At 54.4% G+C, this 24,324-nt stretch overlaps 1 protein-coding gene across 1 annotated transcript in view; it reads right to left on the bottom strand.

Annotated features, from left to right (window-relative positions):
- Window positions 1–224: 224 nt before the first annotated feature.
- Window positions 225–24,324, bottom strand: part of SIRPA (signal regulatory protein alpha) — a 43,690-nt gene continuing 19,590 nt past the window's right edge. The window contains exons 3-9 of the mRNA XM_045832807.1: window positions 23,662–24,016; window positions 17,553–17,872; window positions 16,646–16,969; window positions 14,525–14,635; window positions 11,567–11,591; window positions 5,289–5,328; window positions 225–2,811 (exon numbers count right to left, since the gene is read on the bottom strand). Coding sequence (XP_045688763.1) covers window positions 2,557–2,811; window positions 5,289–5,328; window positions 11,567–11,591; window positions 14,525–14,635; window positions 16,646–16,969; window positions 17,553–17,872; window positions 23,662–24,016 — 1,430 coding nt within the window. The 3' untranslated portion in view covers window positions 225–2,556. The remainder of the gene's footprint in view (window positions 2,812–5,288; window positions 5,329–11,566; window positions 11,592–14,524; window positions 14,636–16,645; window positions 16,970–17,552; window positions 17,873–23,661; window positions 24,017–24,324) is intronic.

Raw genomic sequence — 24,324 nt, 5'->3', positions numbered from 1 at the left:
GAACTCAGCTGTCTGCTGGAATTCTGCTTAGGCAGGTGTCTGGGGCACAACCTCACACTGACCCCCTCTGGGCCAGGGAAACGCCGTCTGTGTGTCTATTTAAAACCGTAGAATGAGGATCAAATGCCACGATCACAGCCAAACCCTAGGGCCACATGTGACCCTCTCTCCCGGGGACAGGGGGACGCACTCAGAGAGACAAGGACACTCCACACCCAAAGGGGTCGTTGTTACCCAGAAATCTTTATTACAAAAATATTTTGCAAGCCAAAAAGTTTAAGTTGCAACTATATACAAAATGGGGCCTGTTTCCTTCCCAGCAGTCTTAAAATAAACTCTAGAAACCACGTTCCTTCCGCACTGTTGTTCCGACCTCTTCCTTTTCCTGGGGTTCGCTACACAGGGTACGAGAATCTCCCGGCTGCCAGTCTGGAGCTCAAGCCACGCGGCTTCCTTGGCCTCATCCCCTGACTCCCCTTCCAAAATTGGAAATTAAATTAAATTAAAATGGCACCAAGAAAACATTCTTTCAAGATTCTGTGTGAGTGTGTGTGTGTGTGTGTGTGTGTGTGCGCACGCGTGCTCTCTGGGCAGAAGAGAGGGAGGCAAAGGTTTACAAGCCAACCTTCTGGAATCTGGAAACCGCCTGAGCCAGGTGGCTGGGACGCTGCTCCCAGATGCCGCGGAGAAACTCGAGCTCGCCGGGCCAAAGCTGCCCACCTGGCCCTCTGGCTCGGCGCCTTCCTGGAAGCCGTCATGTGAAACATGGAATCGCGGTCTTCCGGAGAGCCGGGTCTGCGCTGGGCACCCCGAGTTCCACCTGTAGGACACGCTGCCAGGCCGGACGGCTCAGTTTCTCGCCTGCCCTGGTGGCCTGAGCCAGTGACCCCTTGGGCACCGAGCGTCTGAACCTGGGTGGGGACGGGCAGCCACGATTAGTGTCTCGGCTCTAAGAGCGGTTACGCGTGAAGACCGAATACACGGCGTGCCACACTGGCTTGCCCGGGGCCCAGCCGGGCTCCTACACTGACATGGAAGGTAGGGGTCAGAGGACAATGGGTCACGGCCTCTGCCCAACCTCCTGAGACAGAGGGACAGAAAGGTGGGCTAGTCCTGGCTTCACAGCTGCCCAGACTGCCTGTCTGTCTTGGATTTATTCCAGTTGGGTCCCAAGAGGGTTTAAGAGCAGAAATGGAAGATCCCTTCTGAGCTTGGAGAGTAGGAATGGGGGAAGGTCGCTAACGGAGTGAGGAAAAAAGCCAGGCACAGCTTCCTACCCTGCATGGCCCTAAAGTGCTTATGAGGAATGGTGGGGAGGGGAGGGAGGCACCTCTCCTCTCCCCTCTTTTCAGGCGAGCAGACTGAGGCATCAGGTCTCGACAAGACCGCAAGGTGAAGGCGGCAGCCTGGAGCAGCACTGGCAGGTTCAGACTTACCACGCTCGGGGCAGGAAGGCCGGAGTACCAGCCACATGGCTCAGCTGACAACGTGGCCAATTTAGTCCTGGAAAGAAGACTAGGCATCTCCACGGAGCAGCCAAACCGGAGCCTTGTCCCCATCCTCAGGGCTCTGGGACACGGAGGAAAGACACTTTCTGCTGCAGGAAACTCCCTCCAGGAAACCGGCGGTACACCTTGGACGGCACGAGACCCAACCGTGCACTCAATACATGACAAGGAGCCAAGATAATGCTGCCGTTGTTTTAAGAGAAAAACAAAACAAAACACCACGGATCAAATTTTCTAACACCTCAGTTTCAAGATTGCACGTTTCACAGGTATCAATAATTTACAGGCGTCCACAGCGAGATGTTGCTGAGTTAGTGCTAGCTGGAGGAAGCAAGCTCAGGTCTAGAAAGGAGAGGCAGGTCCAGGTGGAGTGTCACCGTCAGGGTGCCGGGTCCTCCAGGAGCCTCGGAGGGCAGGAGGAGGAGGGTCTTGTTGCTCAGTCCTTGGCGGCGGTGGAGGACTCCTTGGAGGGTCCTCTCCTCCCCAGGGCTTGTGACTTGTCAGTCCAGGGACATGGGAGGCCAGGACGGCTGGCAGCAACCTCACTGAGTCTCAGGATGTGGTCCCAGAGGGTTTTTTCCCCTAGCTTCTCCATGAATGGGACGGTTTAATTGCAACAGAACTCTTCCCAAAGTCCCAGTTGGATGGTGGTGGCGGTGGCGGTGGCGGCAGGAGGAGCAGGTGGCGTTTTCTCCTCCTCACCTTGGAAGATCAGGCTGCAGAGCGTCAAGGAGGCTGTCAAGAATCACTAAGACCAGGACCAAGACCAATGGTTGATGGAGAGGAGCGTGAGAGTGCTTGGACCCCTGGCCGCTCTGGCTGGTTCCCAGGCGGGTTCCCTGGCCAGTCTGGCAGCATCAGCCCCTACGTGTGGCAATGTGGGGGGCTGTGGCCACCCTGGAGAGCCAAGCGGGTTGGGGAGACAAGAACCAGCTTCATCCTTGGGTCCCAAGATCTGCGCCACTGCAGCCCTCTGGGGACTGGGCTGGCTGCCCCCCTGGGACAGGCAGGCTCCTGGGCACCAAGCCAGAGACGACAGAGGCCCTGTTCACTTCCTCTTGACCTGGACGCTGGCATACTCTGAGTGGGACGGCTCGGGCTTGGGGGCGGACTGCTTGGGGACCCGGTTGAGGTGGACCATGTCCAGGTCGGCGTAGGTGAGGGTGTCCTCGGGCGTGGGCTGCCGGACGGCCTGGATGCTGGCGTACTCTGTGTGGTTGTTGGACTCGGCAGCTCGGGGGGCCGACTTCTTTCTCTTGGGCAGGTTCAGGTCTGCGTATGTGATGTCATTGTTGTCCTGGATCTGAATGGGATGGAGAGAAGGTCATTCCAGAGCCGCAGCCTCCCACCCCTCATCAGTACCAAGTCTGGGAGCTCGTTTCCTCTTGGCCTCCACCTGACTCAGCCATAATTCACACCCGGCTCCAGCCTTACCCTTCCAACCCACCGGCCTCCTCCCCCAGCCTGAGGCTCTTCTTGAAGGCCGCTGTGGTCACCTCCCAGTGCTGACTCAGTGTTACCTCTTCCCACGGTTCTGTCCTGCCTTGTCAATACTCCTGCTTCAGTGTGGCGCCTGCCCCCTCCTCCCCCTGGGAATGAATCCACCCACCCTGGATGTTTGGGAACAAGCGTTGCTTCATCCCGAGACCCTCCATCAGCTGGGTCCAGGGTCCTGCTCTGTGCTCCCTCAGCCCACACTTCTCCATCACAGGACCCACCACATAGGACTGTGTCTGCCCGGAGGTCTGGGCAAATGCTGGCCCCCCAGTGGATGGGACATGCATTCATTTAGCCGTTTATTCAACAAGCACTCACTAGACATTTGTTATGATGCAGAGACCAAGGCTGACACAGAAGCAGCCAGATCGGTGTTGAATGAACGAACGAATGAATGAATGGATGGCAACAACTTCAGCCTCACTTGGGGTGAGGCTGGGAACTGGGGGACAGAGAATGAGGGTGTGCGAGAGGAGACCAGTGGGGACGGTGGGAAAGGTGCTGCAGGCAGGAGCCTGGAGTTTAGACCCTGGTTCTGCTCTCTCTAGCTGAGAGGCTTTGGGCAATTCACTGCACCTGCCTGGGCCTCAGTTTCCCCATCTGTAAAGTGGGAATAATCATCATATCTACTGCCAGGGTCGCCGTGAGGCTCAGGCAAGATCCTCAGGAAAAGCTCTTGGGATGGAGCCTGGCCCACGTGAGCTGTCAGTAGTGCGGTCGTCAGCCACCAGCAAACCCCAACACTCATCTCCCGTGAGCTAATCTTGTCACCCGCAACAGCGCCTTAAAATTCCCCATCAGGAGTGATAAATGGCTTCTTCTGTGCCTGGCACCTATGCTGCAGGGGTGGAGAGGAGCTGCTGATGGGTAACTCCTGGTTGGTGCACAGGGACAGCCATAGCTCTCTGGTCCCCAAAGCTGCAGGCACCGTGCTGCCGCCTGGGGCACCTTACTTAGGCCCTATCACCACCCTGCTCAGGAAGGATGGTGTACCCCATTTTACAGGTGACACGGCTGAGACCCAGGGAGGTTGAATAATCTGGTCAAAGTCACCCAGCTGGAGAAGAACCAAAGTTTGCTGACTGCTAAAGCTGTGGTCTGCCCACACAGCCCCTCTGCCCCCCGCCCCGCAGGCTCACACTTCTCTCTAGGAAACCTGCACTGCCGGCATCAAACGCCTTCCCGGCGAGGGCTGGCACCTGCTCCAGGAGCCCCGACACGAGGCTGCAAGCGCCACACAAGCTGGGTTGTGACTGCCCAGCTCCCTGCCCAGGGCCTGGCACATAGTAGGTGCTCAGCAAGTCTTCGCTGGCTGAATTTCATACAGGGTTCAGTGATGGGTCCTTTTTACCGCCATTCTTACCCCAGAAGGTTCCAGAGGTAAAATGGCTGGGGAGAAGGTCCCCTTCTCCCATGACCTTCTCCCATGACTGGAAACTGCCTTGTTGTTCTAATTACCCCCTGAGCTCACACCCAGGGCCGCTGGGGGGCCGTGCTGCGTCAGGAGAGCAGGGCACGGCATTTGGGCCTACAACATCATGGCTTTCACCAGCCCCGATTCCCTGCAACAGATTATCTGTGAAACGACGACAACAGCCAGGGAAATGTCAAGGACAGCTGGCGTCCATTTGTTCCAGGTCCGGGGCAGTGCCTGTCTTGTTACAAGACGCAGGGGAGCCCCCTGCCTCTGAGGCCTGACGGCGTCAGCCAGTGTGGAGTGAGGCCGGGCTCGGAAACCGGCCAGCCCCGCGGCCTGTGAAATCTCCTCAGCAGTGGCGTGGAGATGTTGCCAGCTGGAGGGAGTGGGTCCTTGCAGGAGGTGATTACAGACACGCGGTCTCTCCATCAGAGAGAGGCACTGGCAGTGCCGGGTATCCCTCTGTGGGAGGGGCCCCGGGAGGGGTGAGGGGTGAGCTGGGCAGGGCGATGCTGGTGGAGGGCCTGGCCTGGCCACTCGCACGCAGGCAGGAGGGCGTCATCCACAGGAAGGAAGGCTGCAGCCTGACTCCATTTACATAGAACACGCCGTGAAGGGCGCCCCCTGGAGTTGTGCAATGGGCAGCAACGAGTCAAGGAGGTGGATACAGACCTCCTGGGCTGGAGCAGAGGGAGAGAAGGTGCAGAGAACAAGGGGAAAATGAGGGCTGTAAAGATCCTCCGCCCTCCGCACCCTCCCGCCCCGGGAAAGGAGTCTTAATTTAGAGCAGAATCTGCAACTCCAGCTGGTGTAAGAAAATCACACCCTCAAGTTTCCCAGGAAGGGCACCTCGCCGAGGACTGTACCTGGGTTGTTTCTCTGGCGTTCTTCTCGGGCTCGTGCAGCCTAAAAAGGAAAGAGACACACAGATAAAAATATCCTGCCGATCTCGAGTGCTCGTGTAAATTGATAAGAATAACACAGAGGCTCCACTTCCTATCTGGGCGGAGGACAAGGATGAGCGTTTCACCACAGAAATAACCACCGCTCAGCAAATGTCCAGACAAATGGGACTGTCACACAAAAAGGGGATTTTAAGCAACGCACTCCCAAATTTATTAGCCACTCTATCATATCGGCAAGGATCTTTAAAAATTCCAAGACTCAGTGCCAGGGAAGATACGGTGAAACTGACACTTTCATACATTGCTGATGCGGGGGGGGCGAGCGGCACGGCCCTTGGGGAAGCAGCTCCGTCTGCCGAGTCCAGAGCTGGAAGGGCTGGAAGGTGTCCTCATCTTGTGACTCATAATTGCATTTGGGGGGGGGGTGGGGGGGGGGATTCAAAACAGGGAAAAAGCTTTATGCACAGAGGTGCTGTTGCAGGGTGGCGTGGGGTGGGGGGGTGGGGGGTCTCTGTCTTACAGCTCTGCCAGTTGGGAGCCGTTAAGGAAATTGGGATAGACTCGTAGATAAAGATTTAAAAGGCTTATGAAGAGGTTCCTTTTTTTTTTTATGACAAATGATTACATTAAAAGATAAGTGAAAAAACAAAATTCTCAGGGGAGTGATCTCGATTATGAAAAATGTGTGGACAGCGCTGAAAGGAAACAGTAAAGTGCTAGCGGCAGTGATCTTTGGGTGGTGTTTTTCCTTCCTTTTAGTTTCCCATGCTCTCCGACTGTTCCGCAGTGTACACATCCAGGTGTTTTCATTAAAAAAAGAAGAGGGAAGGAGCAAGTGTCCTGGTTAATCAAAGCAGCCATTCATGCACTTGATTCTGTAATTGGAGGCCATGGCCGGGCTCACTGCAGGGTCGTAATCAAGGTGGTGAGCGAAGCAGAGCCTCGGGTTCTGCAGGAGTTTGTACGAATTCTCACGCTGCAACTCCGGGGACGCTGGCTGGGTAATGTCAGAAGTGAGCAGTGGGCTTGGTGGCAGGGCTGGGAATGGATCTGGCATGAGTGCTGGCTCAGAAGGCAGTTCTGGGGCCCGATGGGCCCGGCATGGCCGCAGGAACGACCCTCCAGGAGCAGGGACACTGTCTGGAAGGAGGACCACGCAGGTCTATCCACACCCCACCTGCTTCCAATCCTTCTGGGGCTCCCAGTGCTTCAGGTTCAAGTCTAACTCAGCATCCTTCTCATAAGCCCCATGTGCTGGCCCCTACTGACTGCCTGCACCCCAGACCATTTGCTGCCCTGTCCTCATTTCCCTACTTATCCACTCATCAAATATTTCTTTTTCTTTCTTTCTTTTTCAATCCTCACCTGAGGACATGCTTAGAGGGGAGGGAGGGAGAAAGAAAGGCAGAGAAACATCAATCAGTTGCTTCTTGCACACGCCTCAACTGGGGGTGAACCCACAACCTAGTTGTGCAACCTGACCGGGAATCAAACCTGTGACTTTTGGTGACGGGATGATGCTCCAACCAACTGAGCCACACTGGCCAGAACTCCACCCACTGAATATTTTGAGAGAACTACTTGATGCGACACACTATGTATCAACAACAGCCTGAGTGACCATTTTTTCTCTTGGTTAACCTGTGTGCCATTCAAGACTCAACTAGGCGTCGCGTCTCGTCCTTGGGGAGGCCTCTCAGACAGTGATGGGCCGAGCTGAGGCCTCTCAGCTCGCTGGGCTGAGCCTCTGTGACTGTTTCAAAGCTCCGTATGTGTTTTCCCATCTGGTTCATGGGCCTGTCTGTCTGCCCGGCACACTTCCTTCCCACATCAGTGCTCAACGAGTGCTCTAGAGCGCCTTGCGGGGAGTGTCAGCCAGACCGCCCCAGGGCCTTTGCACACGTGCCTCTTCATCCAGTTCACTCCTCTTCGCTCAGATCCTCTTTCAAACAGGCCTTTCTCCAGGAAGCCTTCACTGAACCCCAGCTCCTTCCTCGGAACACTGGGTTCCTGTCTTTCAGAGCGATGTTTCGGATGGGAAGAAATGATCCCTTGTTTCATGCCCGTCTCTTCTCTGGTCTCTCCTGTCTCGATTACTCATCCCTGTGCTCGGGCTAGAGAAGGGGGAGCTGCCCGAGTCTCCTCTCTCCTCCTCTACAACCCACGTCTAATCCAGCACGAGGCTTGCTGACTCTGCCCCAGATGCACGTCAGACCCAACCGCCCCACCACCTCCACCATCCCAGCTCCCTTTGTTCCTGCTTCTCTCCCTGCCCCTCTGCACACCCTTCTCCACGTGTCAAATGCATGAATGATGTCATATCATTTTGCCTCTCACAACACTCAGCCCCTTCTCCCCACACAGTGAAGTCGTCTACGTATCCTGAGGGGTGAGGGCCGCGTGACCTGCCCCGAGTCTCCCATCTCTCTCCCCCTGGCTCACTGCACTCCAGCTGCCCTGGCCTCCTCCACGTTCACGAACATCCCCACCTGCTTCTTCCTCGGGGCCTTGCCACCGGGTGTTCCCTCTGCCCGGTCCACTGGTCACTGTTGCCCCAGATATCCCCATGGCTCGTGCCTTCCCGTCCTTCAGCTATCTTCTAAACGTCACCTCCTTGGGAAGCCTTCCCTGATCACCCACCATGCCCCACCTCCTGCCCAGCTTTATCTGATTTCCTCGACACCTGCATCACGCTGTGTATTAACCTCCTGGCTGGTTTGGTCACCTGCCTCCCAATGGACTGTGGTCTCCATGCAGGCAAGGGCTAGGCCCATCTATTTCACTGGAGGCCTGACACCCTGTAATGGGCTGGCACATAATCAAGCTGTAAATATTTGAGGGATGAATGAATGACCATCTCTCCCACCCGGCCAGAAGTGCCACGAGATCGGGGCTAGTGTTTTTTGCTCCCTTTTGCAATCCCCCAGCTCAAGGCCTGGCACTGAGCTGGGCTCAGTCAAATGAATAAATGAAAGTAGCAGGAAAGCCCTAAATATTCCGAGGATGAACGTAGAGAATGTCTGACAAGCGAGCAAACGGCGGACCGAATGCACCCCAGTGCCCAATTGAGGGAGCAGGCACGTTCTGCCGCCGTCTGAGCTGGGGGAGGTTGCAGGCTGTGTTCTGCCTGCGCGTGCCTAACCTAGGGAGTTGCACACAGCCAGTGCCTGCACCGGCTCTGCAGCCTGCAGGGCCCTTTGAGCTCAAAGCGACGGCATCCCCCTTGGCACCCTCCCCGTGGTGCTCGGCGCTACCCATGCCAACCTCCTCTGAAAAGCGTCTGATCCCAGCCAGCCCAGCGGAAGCGGCTGCTACATGGGAAACCACCATTACCACTTGCGAGCTATCACTTTGGTTTAGAGAGATGAAAGGGAGCAAGGGATCGGCCGGCTCCCTGTGTCGGCTCACACTGGAAAAATACAAAACAGGCGGAAAACGGCTAGCTTCTCTGGGGATGGAGAAATAGGCAGCACGAGGCAGGGCGCAGATAAAGAGCGTCAGTGTCAGTGTCAGAGAAACCGGGCTGTGGGACCTGGGGAATGTCTGTCACAGGACTCCTCTGAGCCTCAGTTTCCTCCACCACACATGGGAGCAATAAAAACCTTCTAGAAAGGGGTTCTCCAAGCCTGGCTTGGGAACAGGGGCATGCGCACCACCTGAGAACTTGTTAGAGATACAAATTCTGCATCAGAAACTCCGGGGGTGGGGCCCAGATATCTGTTTTAACGAGCCCTCCGGAGGATTCTGCTGCACACTCAAGCCTGAGAACCACTACTCAATTAAATTAGGATAATAGTAAATCATAGGGTTTTTGCGATAATTAAAATCACCTTCGGGCTTATACAGGCAAAGGCGTGGATGGGTTCCCGGGACCAGTGAGCACTCAATACATGTTAGCTGCTGATGCTGTTATCATCATTATTATTGACACTGCCCTTTTCTTCCAGAACTTATTGTCTAATTGGGGAGATAAGGCAAATCAAAACTAATGACAATAATAAAAACAAAACAAAAAGAGAGATACTTCCACATCTGGGGCCGTGAAGCCACCGAGGGGAAGTTTCAGGGATTCAGAGGAGGAGGAGATGGATATTGCCGTGGTGGTTTGGGATGGATGGCCTTCGTTCGCTCATTCATTCACTCGTTCATTCAACAAACCTCCACGGGGCACCTACTGCATTCCACACCCAGTGCCATGTTCAGCAGTTCTTAGCAGCGAACGTGAGGGGCATGATCCTGCCCTCAGGAGGGGTGGGCTGCCATCTGGGGACAAGTGCAGAGAACATACCAGGATGTGAAGCAGGGGCACCAGGAGAGTTCACATGAGAGACTCCTGATCCTGGAGGAGATAACGCCCTTGCGGAGAGCAGGAAGTAACCAGGTGAAAGGACAGGTGCCCACACTAGCTTCTGTGTCGCACAACTCCAGGGGGCGCTGTTCACAGAGCCCACTGAGACTGCTGGCCCCTGCAGTTGTGGAGGCCCTGGGTGGTGAGTGAGCAGGAGTGGGGGAGCCGTCTCGGAGAGAGGCCAGCATGGGGCTCGGAGGAGAGTGAGGCACGAGGGAGGAAGGGACAGGGAGCGCAGGGTGGCTGGGCCACAGGATGCAAAAGTTGGGGAGTGGCCGGGAGTGACACTGTCTGTGTCAGCAGGGGCCGGACCACGAGGGGCTTGAGGGCCTCAGTAGGGCATCTGGACTATCTCAAGGGCCATGAGAGCCAGCAAAGGTGTTTAGGTAAAGGATGGAAGTCAAGTCTCGCCCTTGCAAAAGAGCGTACTTGGTGTGCACACACAGCACTGCCGCCCCCAACTCGGAATTGTCCTTGACTCTGCATCCAATCCATTAGCCCGTCCTCTTAGCTACACCTCCAAAATATATCCGGAATCTGACCATTTCTCGGCCCATCCCACCACCTGGGTCGAGGCCACCATCCCCTGCTCGGACCACTGCCGAAGGTGCCTCCCTGGCCCCTCTGCCTCCACCCTCACCCCCTGTGGCCGGGTCCCCACAGGACACTCGGTGACTCTTCTAAAACAAAAGTCAGATTATCTCCCTCCCATGGCTCCTCATCCCCCCCCCCAGTAAAGCCCAAGGTCCTGGCGGCCACAGGCCCTGGACCGCTATCTCCACTCCAGACCCTCAGGTCCTGCTCCGTAATTCAGAGATCCACAAAGCTGCAAAAGGTCAAAAACCTACAAAATCTACTGGGTGGCAAAACCTGACCTAAACCAACACGAAGCTATTCATGATTTTTATGAACTGCTCTTAGTACAGATGTTTACTTATTTCCAAGCAGGTGCATCTATGTAAAGCCGAAAAGTCTGGATGAGAAGCATATCCTGCTGCATGGGCTTCAGCGAAGATCCCGTGGACCCGTACCTCCCGCCCTTCCTCTCAGTCCTTCTGCCCCAGACACACAGGCCTCCTGGCCGGCCTCACCCGGGGCCTTGGCCACACCTGCTCTCCCACCGGCACACACCTCTGCTTCACAGCTGCCTGGCTCCGCAGCCTGCTCGCACTTCGCACTTCGGAGGCCCTGCCATAAATCTCCACCCCTTGCTCTGTCTGGTCCGTCACCACCTGACACGACGTGAGGTATCCTTTTACCTCTCCCCTTACTGCTGCATCTCCCACTCGTGTCTGAGCCCCATTGAGGTCCGGGCTGCTTTTTGTCACTGCTGCATCCCCAGCACCCAGAACAGGGCTGGCACACAGGAGGGACTCAGTAAAAATCACTGAAAATATGAAGCAACAAACCAAGGCACCATCTGTGACATAATGTCATCGCCTTAGCCTCTGACCAGGGCATGGGCTTCGGGAGGGCACAGATGCTCTCTGTCCGCCCCACCCGGCGCTCCCAGGGCCACCCGTGCCAAGGCGCTCAACAAATATTTAATGAATGAAGGAAAGGGCAAAGTGTACAACTCGGATCTGGGGGTGGTGTGTGCAGGAGGCTTCTGCCACCTTCCAGACAGGATTTCGCAAGAGTCTCGCTGTCTGTGGCCAGCAGGCAAGAACTCGGTGCCTCTGGGCACGGAAATCCCCTCAAATCCCCTCATTTGAGACAGTAATTAAAAACAGGCCTGGCACCAGGTGCTCGCTCACAAAGGAAAGACACAGAAAGGTTGACTGGCCCAGGTGTGGGGGTCACACTCACTATGGATTACACTTTTCAGCTCTGGGGCTGCCAAACAGCTAAATAACAATTGCAAAAGCACCCCAGCCTGGGAGGTACTCACCTTGTAGAAGAAGTGGAGCCCTTGGCTGAAAGAGAAAAGAAACAAAAGCCGGTTACTTAACCTGGACACTTACTTTTCTTATGTAACTTTGGCAGTGGGAGGCAAAGGTCTGCCTCCAGTGACAGTGGGAGAAATTGTTGAAACCCTACCCTCCCAACCATAGGACACCCCATGCTCACCCCAGTGGGGTGCTCCATTGTCTTCCACTGAGGAAGACCAGGAGCTGGTCCTTCCTGCTTTCTCACCTCTGGGAGTTGCCAAAGGTCAGCTCCCCAGGCAGCCTTCAGCCTGGGAGGGGCACCCTGCGCTAGCTCTGGTCCGGGTTTCCCCACACTCCTCCCCCAAGGCCCTAAGTCAGCCCAGGTCCCAGTCACTGCCTTTCCCTGCTGGAGGACAGACTCTAGTGGGGCTGTGAGCTGGGGGAGCAGGCGTGAGTCCCCCCACTTCTGCCATCGCCTAGCTCGCTATGTGACCCTAGGTGGGTCATTTCCCCCCTCTGAGCTGGGATATCCCCCTCTGAGATTTCAGCTCTCTCACTCAAAGGATTGGGCTGGACACTCATTTATTTTCATGTCACCACTTTCCCAAAAGGATGTTGGGAGGAAAGAAGGGATCCATCTGGTGCAGAGATTTTTAAACCTGTGATATGGGGCATCCCACAGAGAAGCTGCTGGGGTTGTGCCACCGCTTGACTCGAATTTCACTGCAAAATTGTAATTAAAAAGCAACACACACGCTCAGATGTGCTCTGCACCTTGTGTGAGCAGGCCAGAGGCTGCCACGGTGCAGAACTTCTCGCTGCTAGGCTAATGCGTGGTGCCTGGGCAGGTGTTTGGATTTCTGGGTGAGCGGGTACCAGTTGGGAAGGTCGTAGCTCAGCATCTAACGTCTGAATGGAGGCTGAGGGTGGCCAGTGCTGGGCCACGAGATGTGTCAGGCAGTTCAATGACTGATCACCCCCATTTCACACCAAAGACATTGGGTGACTCCTTACGGTCACACAGCTGGTAACCGGTAGAACTGAAATGAAGATGTTTCAGTGCATTGAGGTAGAGGATGGGTGGGCCCTTCCAGGGACCAAGGAGAGAGAAGGGGGCCTCTCAGGAGAGCGGAAGTGATGTGCAGAGTGGTACCTGGAGACCCACTGCCAAGGTTTTGAATCTGCACCCACCATGTACCAGGTATGAGGCCCTGAGTGAATTTTTCAACTTTCCTATGCCTCAGTTTGCTCACCTGTAAAACAGGGTTAATAATACAGAAGTCTGCGGTGAGAACGGTGCCTGACATGTCAGAAGGGCTGAGTGAGTGCTGGCTGTCACTGTCCCCGGAGCCTGTGTTTGAGAGCTGCGCTCTGCACACGTACAAACCCACTGCTTAGGGGCTGGGTGGTCCGCACCCAGGTCTGCAGCTCTCCAAACCCCACTCCTCCCCTGGAACACCCGGCCGCTTAGATGCCTAAGCCCCCAATAATGAGCTCACATATGCTGAGAGTGACATGGTGCCCAGGGATGAGGCCGTGGACGAGGGGCAGGATTTCACTAATAGCCACTGTGAATGCTCCATCCAATGGGCTGGCTTGTCGCCCTTGGTGAGCAAGGGGTCCCTTCTGTGTGGCGCTCTCCAGGAACTTTAGGGAAACCAGTGGGTAGATCATGACAGGAGTTCTTCCAGATTCTAGAGACACAAGGGAAGAGCTGGAGGCCCGGCCAGCACTCATAGCTACTTCCTTCCAGCCAGCCCAGGAGGGAGGGGCACCCTGGGGGCAGAGGAGGAGGGGTGTGCAGAGGAGATGGGCGGCTGAGGTACAGCATGCCCCCTCAAGCCCAGAGTGGGGGTCAGGCATGGAGAGGCAGCTGAGGACAGCACCTTGCACTCAGCAGGCTGTGGCACGTGGTAGTTCACTGCCAGCATTTGTAAGAGAACTCGGTTATAGAAGATGACAAAAAAGAAAATACCAGAAGCTAATTTTATCTCTTGGGGTGTGTATGTGTCGGGTTGACACATGAAATGTATTTCTATCACTTGTAGTCAAATAAGTTTCAGACACACTGGCTTAAAATTGTTTCCTTCGAAAGTAGGAAAGAAAACTTGCATTTTCTGAGGCCCAAGAATGCGTCAGAGCTGTTTCTTCCCATGAGCTTCCCTGGTTTCGTAACTATCCTTCAACACAGGCACTGCTGCGCCCGTTTTACAGGTGAGGGAACTGAGGCTTGTGGGGACCAAACCGATGGTTCAGAACCTATAACAATGCTGGTTTGTCCAGCTCTGAAGTCAGAGGTTTCGCCACAGCGGGAACTACACAACCACACACTGCACATGCACACACAAGGCGCGATATCCTGGATCTGAACTTGCAACCTCCTGCCAGTGTGAGGGGAGTTTTCCAGGGAGGCGGCTCATGTTTCTGGCCTCACATACAATGCTGATGACTGGAGCTAACATGTGCCAAGCACTTGCTGTGGGCCAGGTACTGTCCTAACCTTTTCCATGTAGTCACCTGCCGCGTCCTCCCAACAGCCGTGCAGGGAGGGGGTGGTAGTACCCCTACCCCCTTCTGGCCTCCTGCCTAGAGGCTAGTAGCCTGGGCAGGTAAGTGGACAGCAAAAGTTTGCAGCGGTTCCTGGGAATATTATTTCCTCCTTGGGACCTTCTTGCTGCCCTGGCAGCTCCCTGTTTCCCATCTCGACAGTGGTCCCTGAAAAGGGGAGGCTTGGGGCAGAGGTGGTCATCTTGCACCCATGAGAGGAAGACCCCAGAGGGACCCACCCAGGTTGCAGCCTGGTGAAGCTGTCCCACCCGCCAGGGCACTGCTGCCTCTGGGCTCCTTTCTCATGATTGCGAGTGACCAGACAGCCTCCTGGCCTGAGCTATACGGAGCCCAGAGCACTCCTGTGGCCTCTGCCCTGGAAGGGCCACCACGGGGCAAACTTTTGGGGAGGAAGCAGGGAATCCACTCACCTTTCTTCTGTCGGGTTCGCAGGAGGTAGAGGGCGGCGATCAGCAGGGCCACCAGCAAGGCACACACCACGCCCACCGCGATGAAGATATTATTCAGGTTTGTACTGCTGTCTACGGAGAAGACAGAATAGAGGCTTCATGCACACAGGTTAGAAACAAAGAAAATCACAATCCACCGCCTCTGTTGATGCTAGACGGGCATCACTAACCTAGAACACCTGGCTGGGTCCTCTCGGATGCTCTGAGCCACGTGGGCACATTCACGGTTCTGCACCCACATCCCCACGAGGGTGAACCATGGCAGCGCACAAACCATGCCGAAGTGCCGGGAGGGAAACTGTTTGGCGCTGAGGCCAGAGTGGAAACTGGGCTGCAGGACGTGGGCATGGACATCACTCCCGAGGGACAGAGACACGCTCTTCCTTGTCTGATTGGACCAGGGTGGCCACATGGTGACACGGGTCCATCCGGAACCCAGAGTCACAAGGGGGACAGTGAGGAGGGGCAGACATGCAGGTGACTAGTGGGCTCTGGAGACCTTTCAGGGTCTGTCCACTGATTTGTGCCCAGGACCTGGGCGTAGGGGCTCTGACCCCAGGGGGCAGGGCTGAGCTGCAGACACGTGGGCTCAGATCAGTGCCCCTGTTGCGTGGCCTCGAGCAAGTCACTTAGACCTCCACACACGGGCTTTCTCCTGGGTCCCTGAGGCCAGGAATACTCTCCACTACATCGGATAGCTCTGGGGATAACTCAGTCACTGACCAAACAGCCAACTCTCTCATCCTTTCTAAAAGTACCATTTCCTGAATGCCTACTGTGTGCCAGGCCTTTCCTGAATGCCTACTGTGTGCCAGGCCGTGGGCCAGGGCCTAAAGCCACGTTGCCATGGTTCCCAGCAGCTGGGACTCAAAGGTAGGGTCACAAAGCTCCTCTCCTTCAGCACGGCCATGTGTAAGCAGAGGGGCCCCGAGAGAGGCGCTGACTTGTCCACGGTCACCAGCAGGTCCGTGACAGAGCCAGAGGTTTATCCGCACATCCCGTGTCCTAGTGCAGTGCTCACCCTATGAAAACCAGGCCTCAGTGACATCAAAGGGGACACTTGACAGCATGACAGGATTTCTTTAGAGCTCCCTGTTCCCTTGAAGGACGCATGGAGGGAAGAAATGGCCTTTGTCCTAATCCAAAATCCACTGAAAGGGTCTGCTATGGAGAAGGCATAGCCATGCTAACGACAGGTGGTGGAACCAAAATACCAACCAGGTGCTTCCATTTGAAGAAAGGGAGACACACAACAACACACTGGGAGGGGCTGAGAAAGTGACACCCTGACACCCTGCACTCCCCCACGAGAGAGGCGCATCACCATCATCTACACCAGCATGCACTTTGTCCTAGAAACACGCTTTGGAAAACCGTCCTGCAGAGATGGCTGCACACGTGACAGAATACGTACAAGGACACTGATTGCAGCAGGGATTATACTTGGGAAAACCACACACAGCCTGAAGGCCCACCCACTCCCTGTGGGGCAACCAGGGAGCCCAGGCAGAGGTGAGAGAGATCGAGGAAGGGGGAAGGGCCAACGTGGGCAGTGAGGGCAGTGACTGCTGGGTGAGAATAGCAAGAGGTCAGGGAACCATGGTCTCCTCTGTCCCTCCCTCTTTCTTTAACGTGTATTGATGTCAAAAGATCTATGAAGACATGTAACAAACTCCTACCAGTGCTAACTACGGGGTTTGGGGTTTGGGGGAGGGGAGCTCACTTCAAAATTCTACTTTCTATCTACAGACTTCTAGATTGTTCTATAGTAAGCATGAATAAATACTTGTAACATTAAAAAATGATAAAACTTAGCCCTGGCTGGTGTAGCTCAGTGGATTGAGCACGGGCTGCGAACCAAAGCATCGCAGGTTCGATCCCCCGTCAGGGCACATGCCTGGATTGCAGGCCACTGCCCCCAGCAACTGCACATTGATGTTTCTATCTCTCTTTCTCCCTCCCTTCCTTCTCTAAAAAATAAATAAATAAAATCTTTAAAAAAAGATAAGCCTCCAAACTCAGAATTTTATTAAAAAATGATAAAATTTAAATAGAGCTGGTCAGTTGGGGTAGAGACCTCACCAGGGGATCCATCTGGAATTGGGCCCTTCTGGTGAGCCGCCAGGGTGAGGTTCTCGCTGATGGCCGGCTGCCTATCGTGCTGCACCAGACAGGTGAGCACCATGTCCTCCCCGCGGGCAGATGAGTTCACCAGGATCCAGCTCCTCAAGGTGAAGGTCCCATCCTTGTTCTCTGTGTGGGTTGAGGGCGTTTCTGCTTGGGACATGTTTCCGTTCTTCAACCAGGTCAGCTGTAGGTGCTGGGGGTAGAAGTTCTTCACCTGGCAGGTGACGTTAGTCTGGTTCTCTGGCACGGTGTGGTGGGAAACCTCCAAGGTGGGCGGAACTGAAACAGCACAGGGCAGAGGCTCTGACCTCGTGGACACACAGGTCACAGAGGAGGGTCCCATAACACAGCTCCCCCACCACTGCAAGGGGGTAATTCAGGACAGTGCTAGGTGTGCAGCAGGTGCTCAGAACTCTCAGGGCTCACTTTGCATGTGAAATGAAATCACTAAGCTCAGTGCCCTGCACACAGTAGGTGCTCAAGAACTGGGAGCTGCTATTAGGGTGATAGGAGGAAATCACTAAGCACAGCTCTGGCATGCAGTTGGAAGATAATAACTGTAGTAAAATAAATGAAAACCATCAAACACACAGTATCTTGGTTTATAGTAGGTGCTCAGTTATTGGAGTTGCTCTTGGTAAAGCAGATGAAACTACCAAGTAGAGTGGTAGGTGTTCCCCTGGTCACTGCTATTAAACAGTGGTGAGTGACAGGCACTTCCAGGGCTTGGTGATGGGAAGTACTGTCAGGGAATTAGACTCCAGGGAAATCACACTCTGGAGCAAATGGCAGGGGAGAGGCAGCAGGCTTGGAGGGATAGGAGCCAGGTGTGGGCTGGGGCTGGGTGAGAGGGGACATCTACCTCGGATGGTCTCAGACAGGTTGGCAGTCCCACGAAGAGGGCCCCCCTTCAGGGTGGCATGTTCCACCTGGCAGATGACCTGGGAGCGGACATCCCCCTGGGCCAGCCGCACCCTGGCTGTGCTGGAGATGCTGTAGGAAGGGCTGTCTCCCTCTGGGTCCACAGTGGGCTGGGAGGCTGGGAGCTCATTCCCGTCTTTGAACCATTTCAGGACGATGTTCCTGGGGGAGAAGCCGTGGGACTTGCAGGTGAAGCTCACTGTCTGCCCAGGTGTGGCCCTGCCCGTGGGGGGCTGACACCATGGGGGGGAGAGGGCTGGGCTTTAAAAGGAGCACAATGAACAATGAACACGATTGTGATCATCACCACCAATGACAAGCATGTGACATTGTCAAGAACCTTCTCATATTATTATTTTTCATCCTCTAACAATGCTAGGAGGTCATGTCATCATCCCCATCTTATACAGAAGGACACTCAGGTCCCCAGAGGTGAACCCTGAGTGAGGGGCAGGGCCCACAAGCAGCTCTAGGCCTGAGTTCAAAGTGCACCTTCCTTCCCCCCCAGGTGACCTCCCTCCAGTCTGGGCTTGGGAACAACAGCACTGAGCGTTCTCCCTCTTCGTATCAACTCCCCTGTCTGGCCTCCTCTGACACCTCCCCGACCTCATAGACAGTGTTCACAGAGTGAATGCGGGGGAAGCAGTGGGGACGGGGCCCCATGGAGTGGAACAGGCTGGCAGCCAAGGAGAGGTGCAGCCAGGGCACATCCCAGTCCCGTCTGTGAGAGGGGACAGCAGGGACTTCTCCTTCCTGGGCTGCAAGGAGGGTACAATCAGGCAATGGGAGCTGTTTTGCTTTGAGTGAAACAGAAGATGCTTCGTAAAAATAAACAGACACAAATCTATTTTGAATCTGGACTTGGTTTACATCCAGAACTCTGCCTCCAGGTGTTTATGAGTCCACTCCCTGGGTTTCCTCCTGTCCGCACGTATTCCCATGGGGGCGAATCCATGCCAGTCCCTGAACTTCAAAGGGAGGGGGCGATGGGATGTTCTTCTGAACTTGGGGTCTACTCAGTTTTGGGTTGAAAATAAAGTTCACTGAGTGCTCAGAAAGCCAAATGTGATTAATTTTATTTATGTATTTATTTCATTTATTGTGGTGGCATTGGTTAGTAAAATGATGTAGGTGTCAGGTGTACAAGTCTGTAACTCATCATCTGTATGTTGTACTGTGTGCTCACCGTCTCAGGTAAAGACTCCTTCCATCGCCACTGTCCTCCCTACCTCCCCCTCCCCCTTCCCCTCTGCTTATCACCACACTGTTGTCCGTGTCTGTGAGGTCTTTGCTTTTTTTTTCTTAATACTTTCACCTTTTTGACCCAGCCCCACAACCTGCTCTACTCTGACTCATTTTCTTAGTCGTTAGTAAATTAGAAGAGACACAGACACAGGCCCACAGAGCAGGCAGGACTCCACCTGTGTCCTAAAAGCATCCACACACCCCAGAATCCAAAGTGAGAGCAGTGTCTTCCTGGAGAAAGGTTCTGCAGGGTGTCTTGAAATTGTCAGTATCACCCAGCACTACCTCTAACTGTGGGCAGACAGCAAATATTAACAAGTGTTTGCATCTTTAAATATCTACCTTGCATCCCAAACCTCATCAAACATTTCAAGGACATAGATAAGGGGGTGTCACTTGAAGAAGTCAAGTCATACAAACACTAGCAGCCTGGATGTCACTGGGGGGATGGATGCTGGGATCAGTTACCATGGATTGGGAGCCTCTTGAGCTCCTGATGATGGGCTGATGCCTCTGCTCCCTCAGCTGCTCACCCTCCTGCTGCCCTGCAGGCTGGCCCTGGTGGACTCACTCATGGGAGGAGGCTGAGAGGGGAACCCAGCTGGCCAAGGGCACACGGGAGCAAAGGGCAGGGCTCATCTCTCTGCACTCGGGTTAATTATAGCATCTCTGTTCTCTGTCCTTGAGCCCCAGTGTCTGAAGTGGATCAAAACACCACCCTGGTAAGAAGAGTGAGGACAAATGGAAAACACAGAGCCTGGCATATAGTAGCTGCTTACTAAATAACACCTATGACTGTTAGCACAAGGCCTTATCTTTCTAGTTCTGAAACCACCTGTTTTTAGGCAGTAAGAAGGAGGGGGAAAAAGCATAGTGGAAACACCAAGAAAAGTCTCAAATCATGCTCCCCACAGTGGCAGTGCAAAACCCAGATGAAGAAAGCAGAGAAACACCAAATTATGGTTCTCTCCCTTTAAAAAATGATCCCTTCAGTAAACAAGTTCGATGAACTGACTTTGAAAACACACAGGAGATCTGAGGCGTTTCCCTGCAGATCAGCTCTTTGCAGAAGCTGGGAGCATTTTGAAAAAGGAGAGCAGATTTTGGCCGTGACATGCTGGTGTGTTGGGCAGGAAGGGCTCTGGGGCTGGGCAGTGTGTATTTGTGGGGTTTCAGAGCCTGCTCAGACACACAGGTGCTTAAAGATGGAAGGTGTTCCCAGCCATGGAGCTGGGATCTCACAGGGTGTCCTGGCTGTGCATCCTCAGGCCTGGAGACAGCAGGGTGCCACTCTCAGCCCTGGCCTGCTCTGAGGAGGGTGTCCCTGCCCCTCCACTCAGGCTCATTTTCTTGGGCCTCTGATGACCTGTCCCTGGCACATGAGATTCTGAAGCACCCACATCACCCAAAAGTGATGCCTCACAGCCCCAGCAGCAGGGGGAGCCACATTTGTCAGGGGAAAGAATATGAGGTTTCCTCTGTGACCCCAGAGAACATCTAGCTCAGGGCTCTCTGCCCTGGCTCTGCACTAGCAGCCTCTGGGTAGTTAAAAAAATTCAGCTGCCAGGCCCACACTTGAGCAAATAAATTGAGTCCTAGGATAGAGACAGGTGATTCCAGTGAGCAGCCAAGGTTGAAAGGCATGGAACCCCACGACCAGCCTCATTATATCGAAGCCTGGAAAGGAAAGTGACCCATCCGAGGTCCTGTGGCCTCAGCCTGTCATAGCCCACATTCACTGAACATCTACTATGTGCCAGGCACCGCTCTGATCACTGTGCATGCGTTCACTCACTCAGTCCTCAGAGCTGCTCTGTGAGGTTGGTGCTGACCCTGACAAATGAGGACACCAGGCACAGTGTGGGGATCGATGAGTCAGAGGTCATAGGCCGGGAATTGGCAGAGCTGGGATCTGGGACCAGGCAGGGGGCTCAGCGCATGCGCTCACCCACTGGGAACTGACGCTCAGTGACACTGATCTGCCCATCAGAGGCTTTCTAGACATCCCCTCCTATCCTCACAGACCCCTGAGTGGGAGCTGGGACTATCACCCCTGCACAGATGGGGACACTGAGGACCCCAGGGACACTGAGACCTGCCCAGGACCACAAGGCTCACTGTATGTTCACAGCATCCTGCAGAGGCTGGTGGGACTACTCACTTCTGCAGGTGGCACCTTGTGCTCAAATCTTTCCACTCTCTTCAAGTCCAAGGTTATCACCATTGTACTGATGAGGAAATAGGTGAGGGACTGTCTTGTCGCCTGCCAGTGTGTCCCCAAAACTTCCTGTGACCCCAAGCTTCATGTCCATCTACAGGGCAGGTGTCCCACCTGCAGGAGCCTGACACTGACCCCCTCTCCTGTTCTCTCTGAGATTCTTGACTTTAAGCAATTGCAGGGAGGAGTCACCTCTGATACCCAGGCCTGGGGACCCTGTACCAATAAATGGAAGACGTGGGCTCCAGACAACTGGGTCTAGAATATGAACTCTTGCTCTCCTGGGGCCCAGTACACTCTAGGAAATGTTTCCCCCTCCTCATCCTCAGTCTGTAGGTCCTGGATTGTTATGTGTGGTATTGCTGGGGGTACAGTGACCCCTAGTGATCCTCTAGCCAGGCCACTGTCCCCAGACTGCTCCTGTGGGTGCTCAGTGAAGACAAACAGCACAACAGAGGGGAAATCCTCCTGAACCCTTTTGTGTGCTGAGCCATGTCAGGCTCAGGGTCAGCACATCATAGGACACTTGAACATCTTTCTCCTCTGGGTTGTGAAACTATTTCCGAGTCCCCACACGGGACTTCCTTTTCAATGCCTATTGCTGAAGAACAGAACAACACAAGATTTTAAAGGAGAGGCTGGAGCTTTCTGCACATGTTGACAAATACCATGGGGTGTTGCAGAGAGCAGGGGCTGTGAGTCAGAGTGATAGGGGTTCAAATCCTGTCTCCTCATCCTGCTCAGGTCAGGTCCCCTTTCTGAGCCTCAGTGTTCTCACCTGTCAAAGGGGCAACAGAGGCCCCTCCCTCACTGCACTGGTTCTAAGGTAAATGCTGTGATGAAGACATGGCTCCTGTCCCCTCCCATATCCCTGCTTCCTCACCCAGGGTGTCCTCTGGGCAGGCAGCTTGGGGAAGAGGAAGGAGCATTTACCAGGGGGTGGCAGACCTGAGATGGAGCCACTTAGTACCTGTGATGGCCCAGACAAGGGTCTGGTTCCCAGACGTACCATCAGGGAACTTTTGTAATATCTGAAAATTCAGGCAAAGCCACCTTCCCTGCCTACGTCCCGGGGTTGTAGAGAGACTCCATTGCTACCACGTCTAGGAGGAAATTTGGCAATATTCACACAAGTTAAAATGCACACACCCTCTGATGTAGCAATGCCACTTCCAGTGGGCATCTCCCTCTTGACAAGTGACACATGGACAAGGTTATCCCCTGCATCACTGTTTTAATAGCCAGAGTTTGGAAAAAACTTATATTCATCAATGAACTGTCAATGAACAATGTTGTCCCCAAACGCTGGAGGGTTAGGAAGCAGCTGAAGAAGGGGCAGCTGTAGGTGCCGATGTGGATGCTTGTGGATGTGGATGGGGCTGAAGGCTGGGGGGGGGATTTCTGAAGCACCTTGGGCTTCAGGGTCTGAATGGGAGGGGCATGTGAACCTTTGGGAAACCAATGGAAAAGAGAAATACTAGCTCCAGGTTTCATGGTTTGTTTTAATGAGCTTTTATCGCGTGCGTACATGCACCAGGCTCTCTGATGGAAAGAGTGTCCAAAGGCCGGAGCAAGAAGTAGCTGGCCTGGGAACCAGAGCTAGGGCTCTGGGACGATCCCCTCAGTCACTGGCCGTGAGACGGTGGGCAAGGCCCCTGCCACCTGTTGGCCTCAAGTTCCCATTTGTATATGGAGGAGGGGGCGTTGGGCTGGATGGTCCAAAGGTGGTTGTGGGCTGACATTCCAGGATTCAGGATCCTGGGCTGAAAACCCTAAATAAGCATTTTTGCTGCCTCCCTGGGATGACCCCAAAACCACCCACATGGGTAACCTCTTCCCAGGGTGAGGGACAGTCTGAGATGACCCAACTCTGCTCAGACCCTAAGTGACAGTGTGACTGGGTCCCTGAAATAAAGGGGGTTTATCAGACAGACCCACAGTGAGTGCCCAACCTCTGGCACCTCCTCCCAGCAGGGCTGGCAGAGCAAACAGGGATGCTGTGCCCCTTAGGGATGTCTTCTCCTGTGATGCTTCTGAGGGGGAAATAAAGAAACACGTCCCCCCTCCCTGCCCTGCATCGGATCTCTCCCAACTGCAGGGAGGAGAAGGAAGCTTCGTGGGAGAAGAGCTCTGCCTGCTCAGTGCCCTGCAGCTCCCACAGCACCCAGGGAGGAGCCCAGCTCCCAGCGGGTGTCAGTGAGGGGGGCTCGGCCACACTGAGGGGAGCACTCTCTGGAGGCAGGGGTGAGGCCTGACCTCATGACGGGCAAGTCCTTCAGACCTTCAGTTCCCTCATCCCTGGAACTAAGAGGCTGGACGGGATTAGACAAAGTAAGGGCTGGGGAATCTGGCAGATGAGGGTCTCCAGACTTTTTCCCACCCTTTACAGATCATGGACCTCCTAAGATACCATGACCTCTCCCAGCCTCAAGTTCCCTGACCTGCAGGAGGGGTGACATCAGACCAGGAATCAGACCCTGACTATGAGCACTCAACACCATGCCTGATTCCTAGGTGTTGCTCAAAGAATGAACGTTGTTGTTATCAATGTTGTCACACACCAGGGACAGAGGGTCCCACACTGTACTCACCACTCACGGTGAGCCGAGTGCCTGCTCCAGACTTGAGCTCCGTGTCAGGGCTTCCTCTGCGGAACTTCACGCAGTAGTAGGTGCCGGTGTCTGCTGGGGTGATGTTGCTGATGCGGATGGAAAAGTCCATGTTGTTTTTCCTCGTGGCATCTGTACCATTTGTTACTCGGGGGGAGTGGCCTCCTTTCTGACTGTAGATTAACTCCCGGCCTGATCCTGTCCCCCTGAACCACATGACAGGCCCCACAGGGGAAATGGAGGTCACAGTGCAGTTCAGAGTGGCCGTCTCTCCAGCTGCCACTGCCACTGACTTGTCATGTTGAATCACCCGCAGATTCTCACCTGCCCCTCCTGGGGGGAAACACAGAAAAGGTATTTTTTATCCATTTGTGATCATATAGATTTTGTAAATATTTATTAAAAACAGTGGGCCTTGAGCACAGTACATGGCATGTATCATACATGTAACCTTCACAGTGAACCTGTACTGTGAGGGCCCATTATTATGAATGACAAAACCAAGGCACAGAGAGGTTAGGTGATAGGGCAGAGGGTGGGTCTGAGCTCCCGAGCCTGCTCTGGAAGAGTCATGTCTGAGCTGGGCTCTGAATTCAAATGTGAATTCAGCAGGAAGAAAGGGACACAGTCTTCCTAGCAGA

Source organism: Phyllostomus hastatus, unplaced genomic scaffold, assembly GCF_019186645.2.
Source record: "Phyllostomus hastatus isolate PE091 unplaced genomic scaffold, TTU_PhHast_1.1 phas_contig_17, whole genome shotgun sequence".
Classification (NCBI taxonomy): Eukaryota; Metazoa; Chordata; class Mammalia; order Chiroptera; family Phyllostomidae; genus Phyllostomus; species Phyllostomus hastatus.
Note: the sequence above shows the minus strand (reverse complement) of the source record. Positions and strands in the feature narration are given on the sequence as shown.